This window comes from Cetorhinus maximus, chromosome 22 (assembly GCF_964194155.1).
Source record: "Cetorhinus maximus chromosome 22, sCetMax3.hap1.1, whole genome shotgun sequence".
In the NCBI taxonomy this organism is placed as follows: Eukaryota; Metazoa; Chordata; class Chondrichthyes; order Lamniformes; family Cetorhinidae; genus Cetorhinus; species Cetorhinus maximus.
In genome coordinates, this window is record NC_135900.1 from 70573312 (window position 1) to 70589327 (window position 16016).

General features: G+C 43.9%; 2 protein-coding genes across 2 annotated transcripts in view; both read right to left on the reverse strand.

Annotated features, from left to right (window-relative positions):
* Window positions 1-1966, reverse strand: part of LOC144696780 (uncharacterized) — a 255023-nt gene extending 253057 nt beyond the window's left edge. Inside the window, exon 1 of the mRNA XM_078568507.1 lies at window positions 1875-1966. The gene's annotated coding sequence lies outside the window, so the exon portion shown is untranslated. The remainder of the gene's footprint in view (window positions 1-1874) is intronic.
* Window positions 303-16016, reverse strand: part of LOC144696332 (uncharacterized) — a 187064-nt gene continuing 171350 nt past the window's right edge. Inside the window, exons 34-42 of the mRNA XM_078567548.1 lie at window positions 15241-15435; window positions 13267-13365; window positions 10670-10852; window positions 7908-8006; window positions 7614-7802; window positions 6250-6348; window positions 4234-4350; window positions 1875-1997; window positions 303-319 (exon numbers count right to left, since the gene is read on the reverse strand). Of these exons, the coding sequence (XP_078423674.1) occupies window positions 303-319; window positions 1875-1997; window positions 4234-4350; window positions 6250-6348; window positions 7614-7802; window positions 7908-8006; window positions 10670-10852; window positions 13267-13365; window positions 15241-15435 (1121 nt within the window). The remainder of the gene's footprint in view (window positions 320-1874; window positions 1998-4233; window positions 4351-6249; window positions 6349-7613; window positions 7803-7907; window positions 8007-10669; window positions 10853-13266; window positions 13366-15240; window positions 15436-16016) is intronic.

The following is a 16016-nucleotide window of genomic DNA, read 5'->3' on the forward strand; positions in this document are numbered from 1 at the left end:
GCAGGACTGCCTAGCTCAGATCTGATCCGTTGGTTGGGAAATTGCTTAGCTATGTCTATCACTTGCTGCTTATGCTGTTTGGGACGCAAGTAGTCCTGTGTTGTAGCTTCACCAGGTTGACACCTCATTTTTAGGTATGCCTGGTGCTGCTCCGGGCATGCCCTCCTGCACTCTTCATTGATCCAGGCTTGGTGGTAATGGTAGAGTGGGGGATATACCGGGCCATGAGGTTAGAGATTGTGGTTGATTACAATTCTGCTGCTGATGGCCCACAGCACTCATGGATGCCCAGACATGAGCGGCTAGATCAGTTTGAAATCTAAAAGATAAAAGCAAAATACCGTGGATGCTGGAAATCTAAAATAAAAACAGAAAATGCTGAAAAAACTCAGCAGGTCTGGCAGCATCTGTGGAGAGAGAAACACCATTAACGTTTCACGTCCATTTAGCACAGTGGTAGTGCCACACAAAATGATGGAGGGTATCCTTAATGTGAAGATGGGACGTCGTCTCTCAAAGGACTGTGCAGAGGTCACTCCTACCGATAGTGTCATGGATAGATGCATCTGCGGCAGGCAGATTGGTTAGGATGAGATCAACTATGTTTTTCCCTCTTGTTTCCTTTACCACCTACCAGTCTAGCAGCTATGTCCTGTAGGACTCTGCCAGCTTGGTCTGTAAGCTGCTGAGCCACTCTTGGTGATGGACATTGAAGTCCCCCAACCCAGAGTACATTCTGTGCCCTTGCCTCCCTCAGTGCTTCCTCCAAGCGGTGTTCAACATGGACGAGTACTGATTCATCAACTAAGTGGGGAGGGGTGGGTACGTGGTAATCAGCACGAGGTTTCCTTGCCCATGTTTGACCTGATGCCATGAGACTTCATGGGGGCCAGAGTCGATGTTGAAAACTCCTAGGGCAACTCCCTCCTGACTATATACCCAACTTTGCCACCACCTCTGCTGGGTCTGTCCTGCTGGTGGAATGGGATGGTGATGGTGGTGTCTGGGACATTAACTGTAAGATATGAATGCGTGAGGATGACTATGTCCGGCTGTTGCTTGACTAGTCTGTGGGACAGCTCTCCCAATTGTGGTACAAGTCCCCTGATGACTTTGCAGGGTTGGCAGGGCTGGGTTTTCCATTGTTGTTTCCAGTGCCTAGTTCAATGCTAGATCAGTTTCATTCCTTTTTATTTCCCTTTTAGCAGTTTGATACAATTGAGTGGCTTACTCGGCCATTTAAGAGGACGTTTAAAAGTCAACCACATTACTGCGTCTTTGGAGTCACATGTAGACCAGGCCAGTTGAGGACGACAGATTTCCTTCCCTAAACGACTTTCGTGAACCAGATGGGTTTTTACAACAATCAACAATGGTTTCATGGTCATTATTAGACTTTTAATTCCAGATTTTCATTCAAGTCAAAATCTACCATCTGCCATGGTGGGATTTGAATCCGGGGCCCCAAAGCATTACCCTGGGTCTCTAGATTACCAGGCCAGTGACAATACCACTACACCACTGCCTCTCCCCTAAACATGTTCTTTCCTTCTGCAAATGACAGGGCCCTGTATGTGAATCTATGTGGATTCTAGCACGCACAAGTGTGACATGCTGCATGACCACCTGATAATCTTAAATTGGTTTTCAGTGCAATTTTTAGCACAATCAGGATTATTTAGCAGCTGTTGTCCAATCTTGGAATCATGTTGGAGTCTATGTTTTGAGTTTTGCAAGAACTGGCTGGTTCGGTATGATCAGTATTTTGTCTATTGTGAACAGCTGAAGGGACGCGCTGGTTGATACGATCGGCCAATCATTGGGACTTACGGCCTCTCCAACTGTGAGAAAATTCAAGCCTCAGTTTCAGTTACCTGTACAATTCCTTCCATCTCCAGTATGTCCAGCCTTACACACACATCGGAAAGAGCCGGGGCTGTTGAAACAGGAGGCTGAGCTGTGACAGTCGTGGTTTCCGCTTTGACATTCATTCACATCTGAAGTTTAGAAGAAAGGAAGAGTTCATTAGAGGATCCCTAGTTTTGTGAATCTTAAACTTTCTACTCTTACACACCCTGATTTAATCTTGAGCCTTGTAAAAGAACCAGATTCACAGATGGTTCCTCACACGCTCGTCCCCAAGATTCACTGGAAGGTAACCAGGAATAAGGGAGAAAGTTCCAACAAAAAGAAAACAAACATGATTGATTTGCTACTATAGCATCTGTTCATCCAGGTAGAGAACATCCGGCAGGCAATATCCCAGCAGAGATCAATAAAAGAGCTCTCAATAATTCTGTGTGAAAAGTGTGGGATCTTTTCAATCTCCTGTGGAACTCTTCAGTCCTGATTTGTTTTATTTCTTTATTCATCAAAGGATTCCCTTTGAAGAAAAAGTATATTTTAAAACAATAACAATGTCAGAGTTTGGATATTCCCCCAGACACATTCACATTGAAAATAAATAATTGACAATTCTCCAGATTCTTCAGTTACCTGTACAATTCCTTCCATCTCCAGTATTTCCAGCCTTACACACACATTGGAAAGAGCCAGGGTTGTTGAAACAGGAGGCTGAGCTGTGACAGTCGTGGCTTCCACTTTGACATTCATTCACATCTGAAGTTTGGAAGAAAGGAAGAGTTCATTGGAGGATTCCCAGTTTTGTCAATCTTAATCTTTCCACTATTACACACCCAGATGTAGGTTCAAGCCTTGTATACAAAATAGATTCAGAGATGGTTCTGGACAGAAAAATCCCTTGGACTCACTGGAATAAAGGTGGGAGAGAAAATTACAACACAAAGGAAAAATGTGTGATTGATTTGTGACCTTGGCAACTGTTCAACAACTTGCTTTTATATAACGCCATTAACGTAGTAAGTCATCTCAAGCTTCACAGGAGAGAATATCACACAAGATTGGGCATCAAGCCATATAAGAGCGTATTAGGACTGGTGGCCAAATGTTTCAATGAGATAAGCCTTAACAAGTGTCTTAAAGGAGGAGCGAGAAGTTGAGAGGCTTGGGGCCTAGACAGCTGAAGGGATGCCTAACAATGTGGAGCCAAAGGAAATTGTAAATACACAAGACGGTAGAATTGGAGGAATAAATAGTTCTCAAAATGCTGTAGGAGGATTCATGCATTGGGAGGTCAAGGCCATGGGCAGGTTTCAAACTTAAAAAGAATATTTTGAATTTGAGGTGTTGCTGGATTGAGGATCCATTGCACGTTAGCTAATGGTGGGCGTGAGGGAGGAGGGGAGGTGCAGGGGCATGGTGGTGGTGATGGGAGAACAGGACTTGGTGCAAGGTAGTTGTTTTGGCAGACACTGAACACCTAGCAAGTTATTTCCCAGCACTATAGATCCGTTAAAGTGAGCTGAACACATTTCCAGATGTGGGTTCCTGACAATCTCTGGCACAAAGTTATCAGCTCTGATTTTCTGCATTTCTATTTTCTGCATTTCAGATACTGAACTGGACTAACCATATAAATACTGTGGCTACGAGAGCAGGTCAGAGGTTAGGAATTCTGCGACAAGTAACTCATCTCCTGACTCCACAAAGCCTGTCCACCATCTACAAGGCACAAGTCAGGGGTGTGATGGAATACTCCCCACTTGCCTGGATGAATGCAGCTCTCATAAGCCCAAGAAGCTTGACACTATCCAGGACAAAGCAGCCTGCTTGATTGGCACCACATCCACAAACATTTATTCCCTCCACCACCGACACACAGTAGCACCAGTGTGTACCATCTGCAAGATGGACTGCGGAAATTCACCAAAGCTCCTTAGACAGCACCTTCCGAATCCACAACCAACTAGAAGGACAAGGGCAGCAGACAGATGGGAACATAACCACCTGGAGGATCCCCTCCAAGTAACTCACCACCTGACCTGGAAATATATCGCCGTTCCTTCTCCACCTATATACACCACATGGACAACAGCGGTTCAAGAAGTCAGCTCACCACCATCTTCTCAAGGGCAACTAGGGATGGGCAATAAATGCTGGCCCAGCTAGTGAAGCCCGCATCCCGTGAATGAATAATAAAAAAAAATGATTTCTTCACCAAGAGATTTCATCATCAGCAAAGCAAACTCCAGAACTCACACCCTGATCCCACCCCTGCCCTGCTCTGGTTTGGAACTTGACAAAATCCCCAGCTAAATGGAAGCAGTAACTTCAGTTCATTCCCCAGTGGATTTAATGATTCCCATCACACACCTGTACAGACAGATCCATTCCAGGTGTAGCCAGTCACACAGGTGCATCTGAAGCTTCCATCCTGCTGGATACAAGAGGCATTGGGTCCACACGGATTGTTGAGACACACGTCAATAACTGCACATATAAAGGAAATGATATGGTTTAGAGAAATCACAACATGCCTGAGTGGAATCCCATAGATGGGGGATTTGGGTGGAAAATTATATTTCATAAATATCAAGGGGGAGATGCAGGTAATGGCAGGAAGAAACCTCAAAACTGGTGCCTTTTAAAATATACCAATCAATTCTCACTCCCTCAGAATGAGATTTGTGGAACACACCCAGTTCTCTCTGAGCTACTTTAGAATATCAGAATGGTTCCAGCTGAGAAGGTGGCCATTCAGCCCACCGAGATCATCTCAATTCAGCTGGTTTCACTTACCCAACCTTTCCCCATAACCCTGCAATGCTTCTTCCAGTCAGGTGTTTACCCAATTCCACTTGGAGGGCACAATTGAACCTGCCTTCACCACACTCTCAAGCAAGCACACTCCAGAGCATTAAGTCACTTAATAAAAATGATTTTCTTCATGTCGTCTTTATTTCTTTTTCCATTCACCTTACATCTGTGTTCTCTGATTCTCAATGCATTTGCCAATGGGAACAATTTCTCTGTAGCTACTCTGGCTAAATCACTCATGATTGTCAATATCTCTATTAATTCTCATCTAAACCATTTTTCTAACAAGGACCACCCAGCTTCTCCAATTTCTCCTAGTAGCTAAAGTCCTTCATCCCTGAAAGAATTCTCATGAATCTTTTTTGTCCCTTTTCGAGAGGATTCACATCCGTCCTAAAAGGGCGGCGTCCAGAATTGCACACAACAGACGGGATTTTCCGGCCCCGCCTGATGCTGGAATTTTCCAGTCCAACCGAAAGTCAATGGGCTTCTGGCTGCTGCTGCATCCTCCGTGACAGCGGGGCTGTGAAATTCCGGCCAATTCACAATTACTGCTAAACTAATGTTGATAAAAATTCATCATAACTTCCTTGCTTCTGTATTCTCTGCTTCTCTTTATAAAGCACAGGATCTCATATTTCTATTTAGCCCATTTTAAACCTGCCCTGCCACCTTCAACAATTTGTGCACATATATCCAGAGAGTCTCTCTGTAACCCTTTTAGATGTACCCTTTCGTTTCTAGTGCCTCTCCACATTCTTTCTAGAAAAATATATCACTTCACAATCTCTCGGTATTAAATATCAGCAACTATTTGTCCCCACATTTCACCAGCCTGTCTACATCCTCTTGAAGTCTATCACTATCCTCCTCACCGTTCAAAATATTCCCACATTTCACCCTATCTGCAAATTTTGACATAGTTACCTGTACACCCCAGTGCAAGTCATTCATTTATATCAAGAAAAGCAATGGTCTCTGCACTGACCCCTGGGAAACCCAACTATATACCTATATCCAAGAAACAATTGTTCACCACTTTTCTCTTGTCCTGTCACACAGCCAATTTCATATCCATGCTACCACTGTCCCTTTTATTCCATGAGGTTTAGCTTAGATGGCGTAAGGCTGTGACACTTTATCACATGTCTTTTGGATTCCATGTAGATCACATCAGCTGTGTTACCCTCATCGACCCTCTCAGATAGCTCATATAAAGCTGAAAGAAAGCCTGCACAATCTGTTTGCTGCTCACGTTTACTGCTTCAGTGATGGTTTCATTTTCTAACCAGTAATGGATTGAGGCTCAGACACCTTTCAGGGTTTGAACATGTTATAATTCAAAATCTGATCATTTTCCCCTTCCAATGGCCCAGCTGGTTCAGGCAGTGTATAGATGAGTTATCCAGACAAGGAAGCTCACAAGATTTGGCTGAATCATACTCTCAGAGATTGTAATTGCCTCACCATGGATACCAAGGAATGGAAATGGAAAGATATTCAGTGTCAGTTAACTGTACAATTCCGTACATCTACAAAAGGATAACAACATGATATGTTAGGAATACTTACAGCTTTCAGTTTTAAAATACAGCGTTGAACCAGGGTCCTCTTCTTCAGAGGGTGTCTTCACAGAAACAGAGACAATGTATGGAGTTGACGCATTCAGGTCTGTCAAAGGGAAATAGCCAGATACATTGGTGACTCGGGTTCCATTTTAAAGTGGAGACCAATATAAGGTCAATGTTGAAAAGACCAAAGATGACATGGGCACAATGTTTCTTTTGCAGCATATAGTTAGGATCTGAAATGAGCTGCCCTAGGGTGAGATGGAGGCAGCTTAAATTTTAGCTTTTAAAAGGGAATGCGATTATTACATAAAGAGGGCCAGGGTAAACAGCCAAGTTTGTAGGCTGAGCTCAGTAGCTGTTGCAGTGAGCTGGCATGGACACAAAGGGCCAAATGGCCTCCCTCTGTACCCATTCTATGATTCAGATGATTAGAAGCCAGGGCAGCGGCTTGCAGGATATCAGACAGGCATTGATTGAAATGAGCCTGTGGTCCAAAATTATTATGTGATCATCATTTTCACAGCTATAGGCAGAACCATCCATGCAGCACACAGTGGCTGCAGCTCTTCATGTAGATGGCACAGCTCATCTATTGTGCCTTTGGTGAAACATACTTTTCCCAAACAAAGATCCTCACTGGTATCTTAAGGTCTGCATGGCTATTAATTCTTTGGAGTTTGATTATATTTATGTATTGTTCATCCTTCCCTTATGCTGCCTCATTTTCCATTCTTCTATCTTGCAATGAACTTCCGCATCCTCCATTAAGGTTTCAAACAGGGAGAGTTCCATTGGGAATTCCATAACTGGTTCCCCAAACTCAACACAACCACTTTTCAGACTGCAGGCTCCGAAGTAAAGCACTTCTATCAGTCTCAGTTGATGCTGGCAATAGACACACCTCTTAACTCATACACACAATGGGAGCACAAGTGACAGGTCATTCGCAATCTAACTCACTTTCTTTTTGTTGATCTTTATTTTAATAATCTCTCTGCTGCATCACATGCACACATTGAGAAATCCTTAATTAAAACCTCAATGCTGCCAATATGGGACAAAACCCTGGCGGAAGTCGGTCCTGCTCCAGAATCCATCTCCAAGGTTGTTGGTTCCCTATATTTCAATCCCAAACTTAGCAGAAACTGCAATCAAATTTGAGATGATTGAGGCAAAAGATCGTAAGATCGAACTCAAACATTCCATTCTAGATATCTTTATTTGTGAGGGACCTTCACCTGTGTTTACCCCTGACCCCCATCCCAGTCTCACTTGGACACCCCCACGCCACCCTACTTCCTCCCTGCAAGTCGAAGTGTCCCCTATTTTATTCCTCAGAGTTGGTCACACTGACCATGCCTTTACCTGTGAGGGTCACACTGGTATTTGGAGGGAAAACAATTATATTCTTCATGGGTCTGTCACTATCAGAGGGACCATAGTAAATGGAGTAGGACAAAACCAGGGCAGCATCTGAGGTCGGTGGATCCCAGCTAATCACAGCAGTAGATGAGGTTATACGGGAAGCCTGGATGTTGCTGAGGAACCTCGAAGCTGCCAATAAAACATAGCCTCAGTTAGATTGAGGAAAACATTTCGGTTCTCCAACTGTGAAAGAAAAATAATTTTATACTCGTTATAATGTTTGTGAATACATACGTGGGAGAGTAGTGACATTAAGAGACTGGGAGCTGAGTGTCCAGTTAAAGGGAGAGTCACACTCAATGGACATGGTGTAAGTTGTGTCTGGTTCCAAACCTTAAAAGAAATACCCATAGTTAAATACAAGTACCAGAATGCTGTGGCAATAATTCACACAAGTTTTTAAGCAGGAGTACATGGTCCTCCATTTTTACTTCTTAAAGTCCCTTTCCTCGTGCAGGACTTACAGCACAGGCATGTCAACTGCAACCATGTTTGGGGGCAATCCGACTGGTCATATATCAATGCTGTTCTTGAGCAAGGTGTAGGGCAGCCTGGGAACAAACTACCCACCTTTATCAGAAAGTAACAGGCTGACATTTGCTGCTTTTCTCAGACTAACTTCTTGTTTTCAGGTATCACATGCACATGTAAAGACATGGTATTGAGCTGTCAGCCTTTAAGCAGTGTGAGGTGGGTGGTGGGTGGGAGGTGGGAGGTATGTTACGGGTGAAAGGCTCCAATTTCAGCTCTTTTGAAGCTATCAGTCTGCTTTTACCACTCAATGAGGTTGACAGGTTTACACTAACTCCGTGCTTCATGTGGGATCTCCCACACCTTCAGTCACAGTGGAAAACAAAGTCAATCCCTTGATTCCACACACCATGGGGGTCAATTTCCCTTGAGTTTCTCCCCTTCACTGTCATGGCTCTGGCAACAAGACTGAGCCATAGGCAACTGGCAGAAACATTGTCTACAACATATTTATGAGATTTCCACAGTTCCCCTACCAAAGCTGGAACTGATAACATTATTCTCTCTGATGTTTGCCCCCAGAGGGTGTCACCTCCCTTACTGGGCTATGATTCACACTGCAACACATTGTCCAGGAAACCACTATCCATGGTTGAGGCAAGATTACAAAGATTCTAGATTAGGAGCAGGACCCATGGATGATTTCCCTCCTTTAACCTAGGGTCAGTGTGGCCAATTGCAGACCCCCAAGAGCTACTCTGATAGAAGTAAGCAACTATGACTTGAATTTCGATGGCAGCTTTCATGGCGTCAGGATATCCCAAAGTGATATACCACCAATGATGTACTTCTCAAGTGGAGTCACTGTTGTAACGTAGGAAATGCAGCAACCAATTTGTGCACAGCAAGCTCCTTATTACACCAATGAGATATTGGCCAATCTGTTTTGGTGATGTTGGTTTAAGTATAAATATTGGCCAGGAATTGGAGATGATGATGCCTGGATCTGCTTTGTAATAGTGCCGTGGGATCATTTACATCCATGTGAGAGGACTGACAAGTCTTGGTCTCTTTGCTCTGACAGCGCAGCACTCCCTCAGTACTCTGCTAGAGGGTCAGCCTAGCTTTTGTGCTCAAGTCTCTGGACTTTGATGAAGCTGCAAGTTTCTATCTCAGAGCTGAGACTGCGACCACTGAGCCACACCTGACACACCTGGTCCTGGCTGAGATCTAACTTGACACAGACTGAATAATGAAACAGGAAACTTCCTGTGCTGAACAAGCCAACATTCATGACTTTCCTGTTGAACTTATAAGGCAGCTGAAGTTGTAAACTCATGTGTGACCCTGGGCTCAGTGAGGCATTACCGTATCCGGTAGAGTTGCAGGAGAGGTTGTCTTGGTTTGCCATTGGAAACCACCTTGTATACTGGCTAAAAAGAGGCTGATAAGCAGGCATCTTGTCTCACCTGAGGCTTGGTAGTTGACGGAATCTATTCAACCTTTGGCAAATTATCCGGTTTTATTGAAAATGAAACAAAGCTTGCAAACTAAGAATGTTACCTAATCTGCAGGGAACTCAGGATGTGCTTTCGATATCCATTCTTGAAGTCTAAGTGTTTTCAGATGAGGTCAGAGGTTTATTTGGTTCTTAAGAAGCAGCCTTCCTTTTGCATTAAATCTTCACAAAATGGTTACCAGACTCAATGCTTAGCCTCAAGGTCACGTTGCCCTTTCTACAACAGTCTTGCTTAAGGCTGGAGGGATGAACTTCACATCTGAAGTCTCAGCCAGAACTCACTGGTAGTACTGTTGCTCTGCAGACAGAAGTTTGCGGGTTCAAGACCCTCTTCAGAGACCTGAGTACAAAATCTCAGCTGACACTGCAGTGCAGCGTTGAGAGAGGGCTGCATTGTCAGTGAAGCTGTCTTTCAGAACAAACCATAAACCAAAGCCCCATGCCTTCCCTCAGGCACATGTCGAAGATCCCACAACATTATTTCAAAGAGGAGCAGGGCACCAGGTGTCCTGGCCAACATTCATAGTTCAACAAAACTAAAATAGGTGCAAAATACTGCGGATGCTGGAAATCTGAAATAAAAACACGAAACGCTTAAAAACTCAACATGTTTGGCAGCATCTGTGAAGAGAGAAACAGATTTGACATTATAGTCCCAATGCTTTGAAGATGTCATAAGACCTTGAGGTGTCAGCTCTTTCTCTCCCCACAGCTGCTGACAGACCTGCTGAGTTTTTCCAGCATTTTCTGTTTTTATATCATTAAAATAGATTATCGGATCATTATCACATCACTCCTTATGAGAGTTTGGTGTTTGCAAATTGGTTGCTGCATTTCCTAGATTACAACAATGGCTACATTTTAAACTGAACTTCATTGACTGTAAAGCATCTTGCGATGTTCAAAGATCATGAAAAGGACAAGTTATTTCTTCACTCCTCTGTGAATTTTACAGAATGCCAAGGTCTGTCCATATGGATGAGAGCTGTTTGACTTCACTTCTTACCTGTGATCAGTGACTCTCTACTGGCTGAGGTGAGGCTGGCAGTGTAAACAGTGTTGGGTGTCCCAATGCTGTAGTAACGCAGACTGCAGTCCCTCAGACCACTCGCATTCCCAAGAGGGGCCCACAAGATCACAGCACTGGTGGTGGAGATGGATGTTGATCTCAGAATGCCTGGAATCATTTCTAAAGACCAAAACAAAAAACCATTAACCTGAAGGGTACCATGAGATCACTACAGGGACGACAATTTGTGCTGACCGTTGTAAAGGAAATTGTTATTTTCTAGATCCCATTTTAATGAAAGTTTTTCTGAAATTTCTTTTCATTCATTCCTTTCTAGAGGGCTCCACCTCACTGCTAATTGAAAATCTTTTTCCACTGCCTCACCCAGTGGCTATTCTTCTTGTGGAGTAAGTGAATGTCTTCAGCCGCTGGGTGATAATCTGGTGGGATTGGATCATCCACCCTCATAGATCCCGTCAAAACTCCCATTCCAATGAACATTAGTGGAATTAACGTCGGACAGGATCCGTAATGACTCACAGTATCACCAGGCAGTGAAGTGAAGAATTTACTCCAGTGAATGATGACAACCTGTTCACACATGGGGAGGTATCATAGGCAAACTTCAACCCATCCTCACCCAACACTCAGGGGCTTTTGAAAAGAGAAAGAGGGAGTGGAGGGGGTGGGGGAAACTCAGGCTGATATTTGTCCCCTTCCCTAACCCTGTGACATGTTTAGCAACTCCAGCTGAGATCAGCCCACTCAGAAAATATGATGCATAAAAGGTGGGACCACAGGGTCTTAACAGCTCACTCAGTAGACAAGTTGAGCTATTGGGGAAGCTTAATGTTACCTGAATTAGCAAATGTACAAGACTGAAACTGCAGTCTGTGATATTAATAGTGGAATGCTTTTATTCTTACATAACATTGTGTCCACTATTTAAAAAAAGATACAATCACTTGCATCCCTGTTACCGTTAAACCAACCACTGCTGATAAGGGTTACAGCAACCACAATGTTGATAATCTAATTGCAACACAGCCACAAAACAAATCAGATGATAAAGAAAATTGCCTGAGGAGCTGCCTTCAAACCATCCCACTGACACCAATAACAGGACACTGTCATCCTGACCAGTGTAACTGGGCTCAGATCTTGGACTGGGCTGTTCTTCAGCTCAGTCACTGTTAACTGGAAGTGATTGGGTGAGTTTCAACACAGAGTTCATCACACCTCTCTCCTTCCTCAAGGTCACAGTGGAAAACTGGTTAAATGTTGCTGTGGTTCATTCATATCTCTAGCTGGCTGAACATAGATCAGCGCTGGTGTCACTGTAGGAGATGTCTGCACTGCACAGCACTGCTCTCTGCAAGCTGAAGATAGGCAGATGGTCAGAATGGAAGGTAGTTGCACAGAGGAACAGGAGTAGGCCAAATCAGCCCCAATTCCACCATTCAGTTGGATCATCACTGATCTGTACTCAATTCCATTTACCCACCTTTTGCTCCATGGCCCTGATAGTCTGACCTCATAAAAATGAATCGATCTCAGTCTGAAAAGCTCCTTTTGACACATAATTCACCAATTTCTCCGACTCTTTGTGCAGTGAAAGTGTTTCCTGATTTCACTCTTGAACAGCCGAACGACACTTTGTTCTGGATCATCCCTCAATCTCTTATATTGAAGGGTATACTCTTACCGATACCTAATCTCTTATACATAATGGTGTACCCCTACCTATACCTTATCTTCTATACTCAAGCCAAGTTTATGCAATCTAGTCTCATAATTAACCTTCTAAAGCTCAGTATCATTCAGGTGAATCTGCTCCGTACCCACTTCCAAGGCCATTGTAAACTTCCAAAGGTGTGATGCCCAAAACTGAACACCCTACTCCAGATGTAATCTACTCACAGCTTAGTAAAACTGAAAAATAGCTTCCTCCCTTTTGTATTCTGGTCCCCTTTGAGATTAAGGTCAGTATTCCATTAACTGCTTTGGTTTCTTTTTGTAGCTGTCCACAATCTTTTAGGATTTGTACACCAGGAAACCTAAATCTCTGTCGCCCTCCTCAGTTCCTAGATTTGCACCAGTGAAGGTTGCCTAACTAATGTGCCGCACACAGTCAAACCACCCTTGCAATGTGACTCATCATGGACTGTGCCCACCCAATCCACTTGATGTCCTGAGGAGTTTCTGGAAGGGTTTCTTTCCCTAGTTCCCAAGGTAAATCACTAAAGACTCAACAATAACTACCCGCCCTTCCATTCCACATCATAAACATGTCTCTCAACCAGAAAAGACGTGGCTGCAACTCAGGTTGGCAACAGGGAGATCTTTGAAATACTGATGTTGCCTTGTCTGTTGAGCTGCTTTTCTCAGTCTGCAGTTTAATGTCACATTGTCCCAGTTAAATAGAATGTTCTAGAGTCATGATCACATGTCTCAGACCAGGAGTCTTCCTTGGAATGAGATTTCCATGGTTCTAATAGCTCAGGAACCACGATGTTCTAATTTGTCCCTGTTTGAGAACGCATGACGATATATTGTGGAGCACATAACAAAACAAATGAACTGAAAAAGCTCACCAGAGTAGGTCCTGAAGGTAAAAGGCCGAGTGGTCACCAGGCCATCTGAGGAGGTGTTTACCTGGATCACAGTGGTGCACACCAACAGGGAGCCCAGGCCTGCAATTTAATTCACATTAATCACGAAGACAACATAGAAAACATGAAAAACAATTTCCATAAACACTGGTATCTCAGTGATTAAATGTGTCACAGTGTGGGATTGAACCATACACACTTGGAAGGTCCAATGTTCCATCTCTGGTCTCTGCTACTGTGGCCAGTTTACACCCTCTGTAAACCTGAGCTCATCTTAAACTCTGCTGTCTGTATCCAAACCCGCATCAAGTCCTGTTCGTTTATTACCTCTTTGCTCACCGGCCTACAGTGACTCCCCATCCAGTAATGCCTTTCTTTAAAAATTCACTTCCTTGACCTCGCCTTTCCCTATCTCTATATTCTCTTCCAGCCCACAAATCTTTGAGATATCTGTGCTCCTCTAATTCTGGCCTCATCAGCATCCTCAGTTCTACGTACTTCAACATTGGCAGCAGCCTCCCGCTGCCTAGGCTTTAGAATTAGAATTCCCTCCCTAAATTTGTCTGTGTCTCTCTCCTCCTTTAAAACTTATCTCTTTGGCCAACCTTTTGGTCACTTCCCCTAATATTGCCTTGTAAGACTCATTGTCAAATATTATTTGATGATGCTCCTATGAAGCACCTTGGGATATTTCACTATATTATAGGCACTACATAAATACAGGTTTCTGTTGAAGTTGCCAATCAAAGTGTGGGACTCTGTTAAATTCATCCTGGTTTCATTGAGATGATTGTCAAATATCTTGAAGAATGGGATCTGCCTCAGCTTCCTGGGATGTTAAATGACTGAAGCCAGCTAAACAATCCGGTAGACAGAGGTCTCTCATGATAAGGAAACGAGACATAGGTTCCTGCGGAGGCTTGATCAGTTAATGTCACTGAAGCAGATGTTCAATCTCTAAGATATCCCTGTTTTTGGCTACTGTTAAATTCAAGTCCCAATCTTTACCTCAAGGTCCGTACTCCCTCTTAACTCAGGCTTCATCCCCGTTTCCACCTGACTGACCCCTTGACCCCTCTGCATGAAGGCAGCAATCTAGAACATGGGTCAGGCTCTGCAGTCATCACCCTCATTAGATGAACACTTGTAAATCCTGCAACATTCATTGTCTGGACTCATGGCCAATGGGCACAGGCCAAATACGAGGAGTCGCAAAAGCGATTCTAACTCCAGTAAAAGTCAATTCTGGTAGGACAGAATAAAGTGCAAGGAGAGGCCAAAAACTGGCAGAACTGGGAAAATTCAAACTGAAAATATAGGCAAGCTTTGCCCTCCGTTGGTGGGCCCGGGAGCGGCCATGAAACAGACTGTCGCCCGCGATCGGGCAACGGCCACGATTCCATGCTGACTGGCCAATTAATGGATAAACCAGTGTGAAACACATGCTGAGAACCTCAGTGCTGCCGGGATAGGGGTGGGAGGAGCACGAGCACTCAGGTCTGTGCATACACAGGGGAGTGTGCACAGAGCTGCCAGTGGATGAGGTTTCCTAGTAAATGCAAAGGCTGCCTGGCCTATTCACCCCCCCCGCCAACCGTAAGGTTAGATGGGCAGCGAAAAATACAAATCAATTGCTAGTTTAATGGTCTCTTAATCGTCGGCGGAAGCGCTGCTGAATCTTGCGCGCCTGCCCCTGACTGAAATATCGCACGAGTGTGCGATGACATCGGGACGCTTGCCCGACATCATCACGCACTAATTTACTCCCGATCAGGTCAGGCGCGAACCTGCCTGCGGAACGTAAAATTCTGCCCATAGAATCATGAAACTGCATCACTGACGGTGATTATAACAAGTTTCACAGGCCAGATTACTGCCACTTCTTTGTGGAAAGAAGATCACAATCACAGCAGTGTTCAAGGACACAGAAATCTAAGTGAGGTCTGAAATACTTACCAGTTAAAACTAAACTGGTGGCATTTCCAGGCTGGTAATTTTGCAGCTGGAGGATCCCGTTGGTGTGGTTTGTGCAGTTGGTATTAATTTGGTAGTTGAGAATCTCGGTTCCTGGTATTGGCACAGTGATCCATTTCAATGTCACATTGGGTCCTGTGACGTTGGCTGTTACAGTTTGTACCATGTTCCTGAGATCTGAGGAAGAAGTGGACCAGAAAGAATCAATAATACAGGTAGCTGGCTGGCTTATGTTCAGACATTTCTTCAATGCTAGAGTGTGCGTGGCTTGAACAGACATTAACCATGATTGATTAATGTACAACTGCAGGACCTGATAATTATTTAGAGTATTGTAAGAGAATAGCAAGCTTTTGGAATTAACAAGGTCTCCTTGATAAAGTGCTGAGACAACTAATCATGAAATCAGGAGGTAACTGATCATACAGACTTTAGCAATCTGAAGATCCATTATGTATGAAATCTCATATATATGCCTTTAGTAGTGAAAAACTAGGGTATAAAAGGAAAGTGAGATTGCAGAGCTAAGTTAGAAAGTGGGAGAGGGGGGTTCCGATTCTATGCTTATACTTTATGAACCTATCATGTTTACTGAAGTCTGTTCCATGTACTCTCGCATCTAGTGCTTACTTGAAGAATCTTGACAGAATTAGAGAGAAGGAGATTGAGTAACATTAAGTGTTCAATTGCTTGAATAGGCTTGAACCCATGACTTCCTGACAGAGAGCTCAGTGTGCTATCAAGTGAGGCAAACTGAT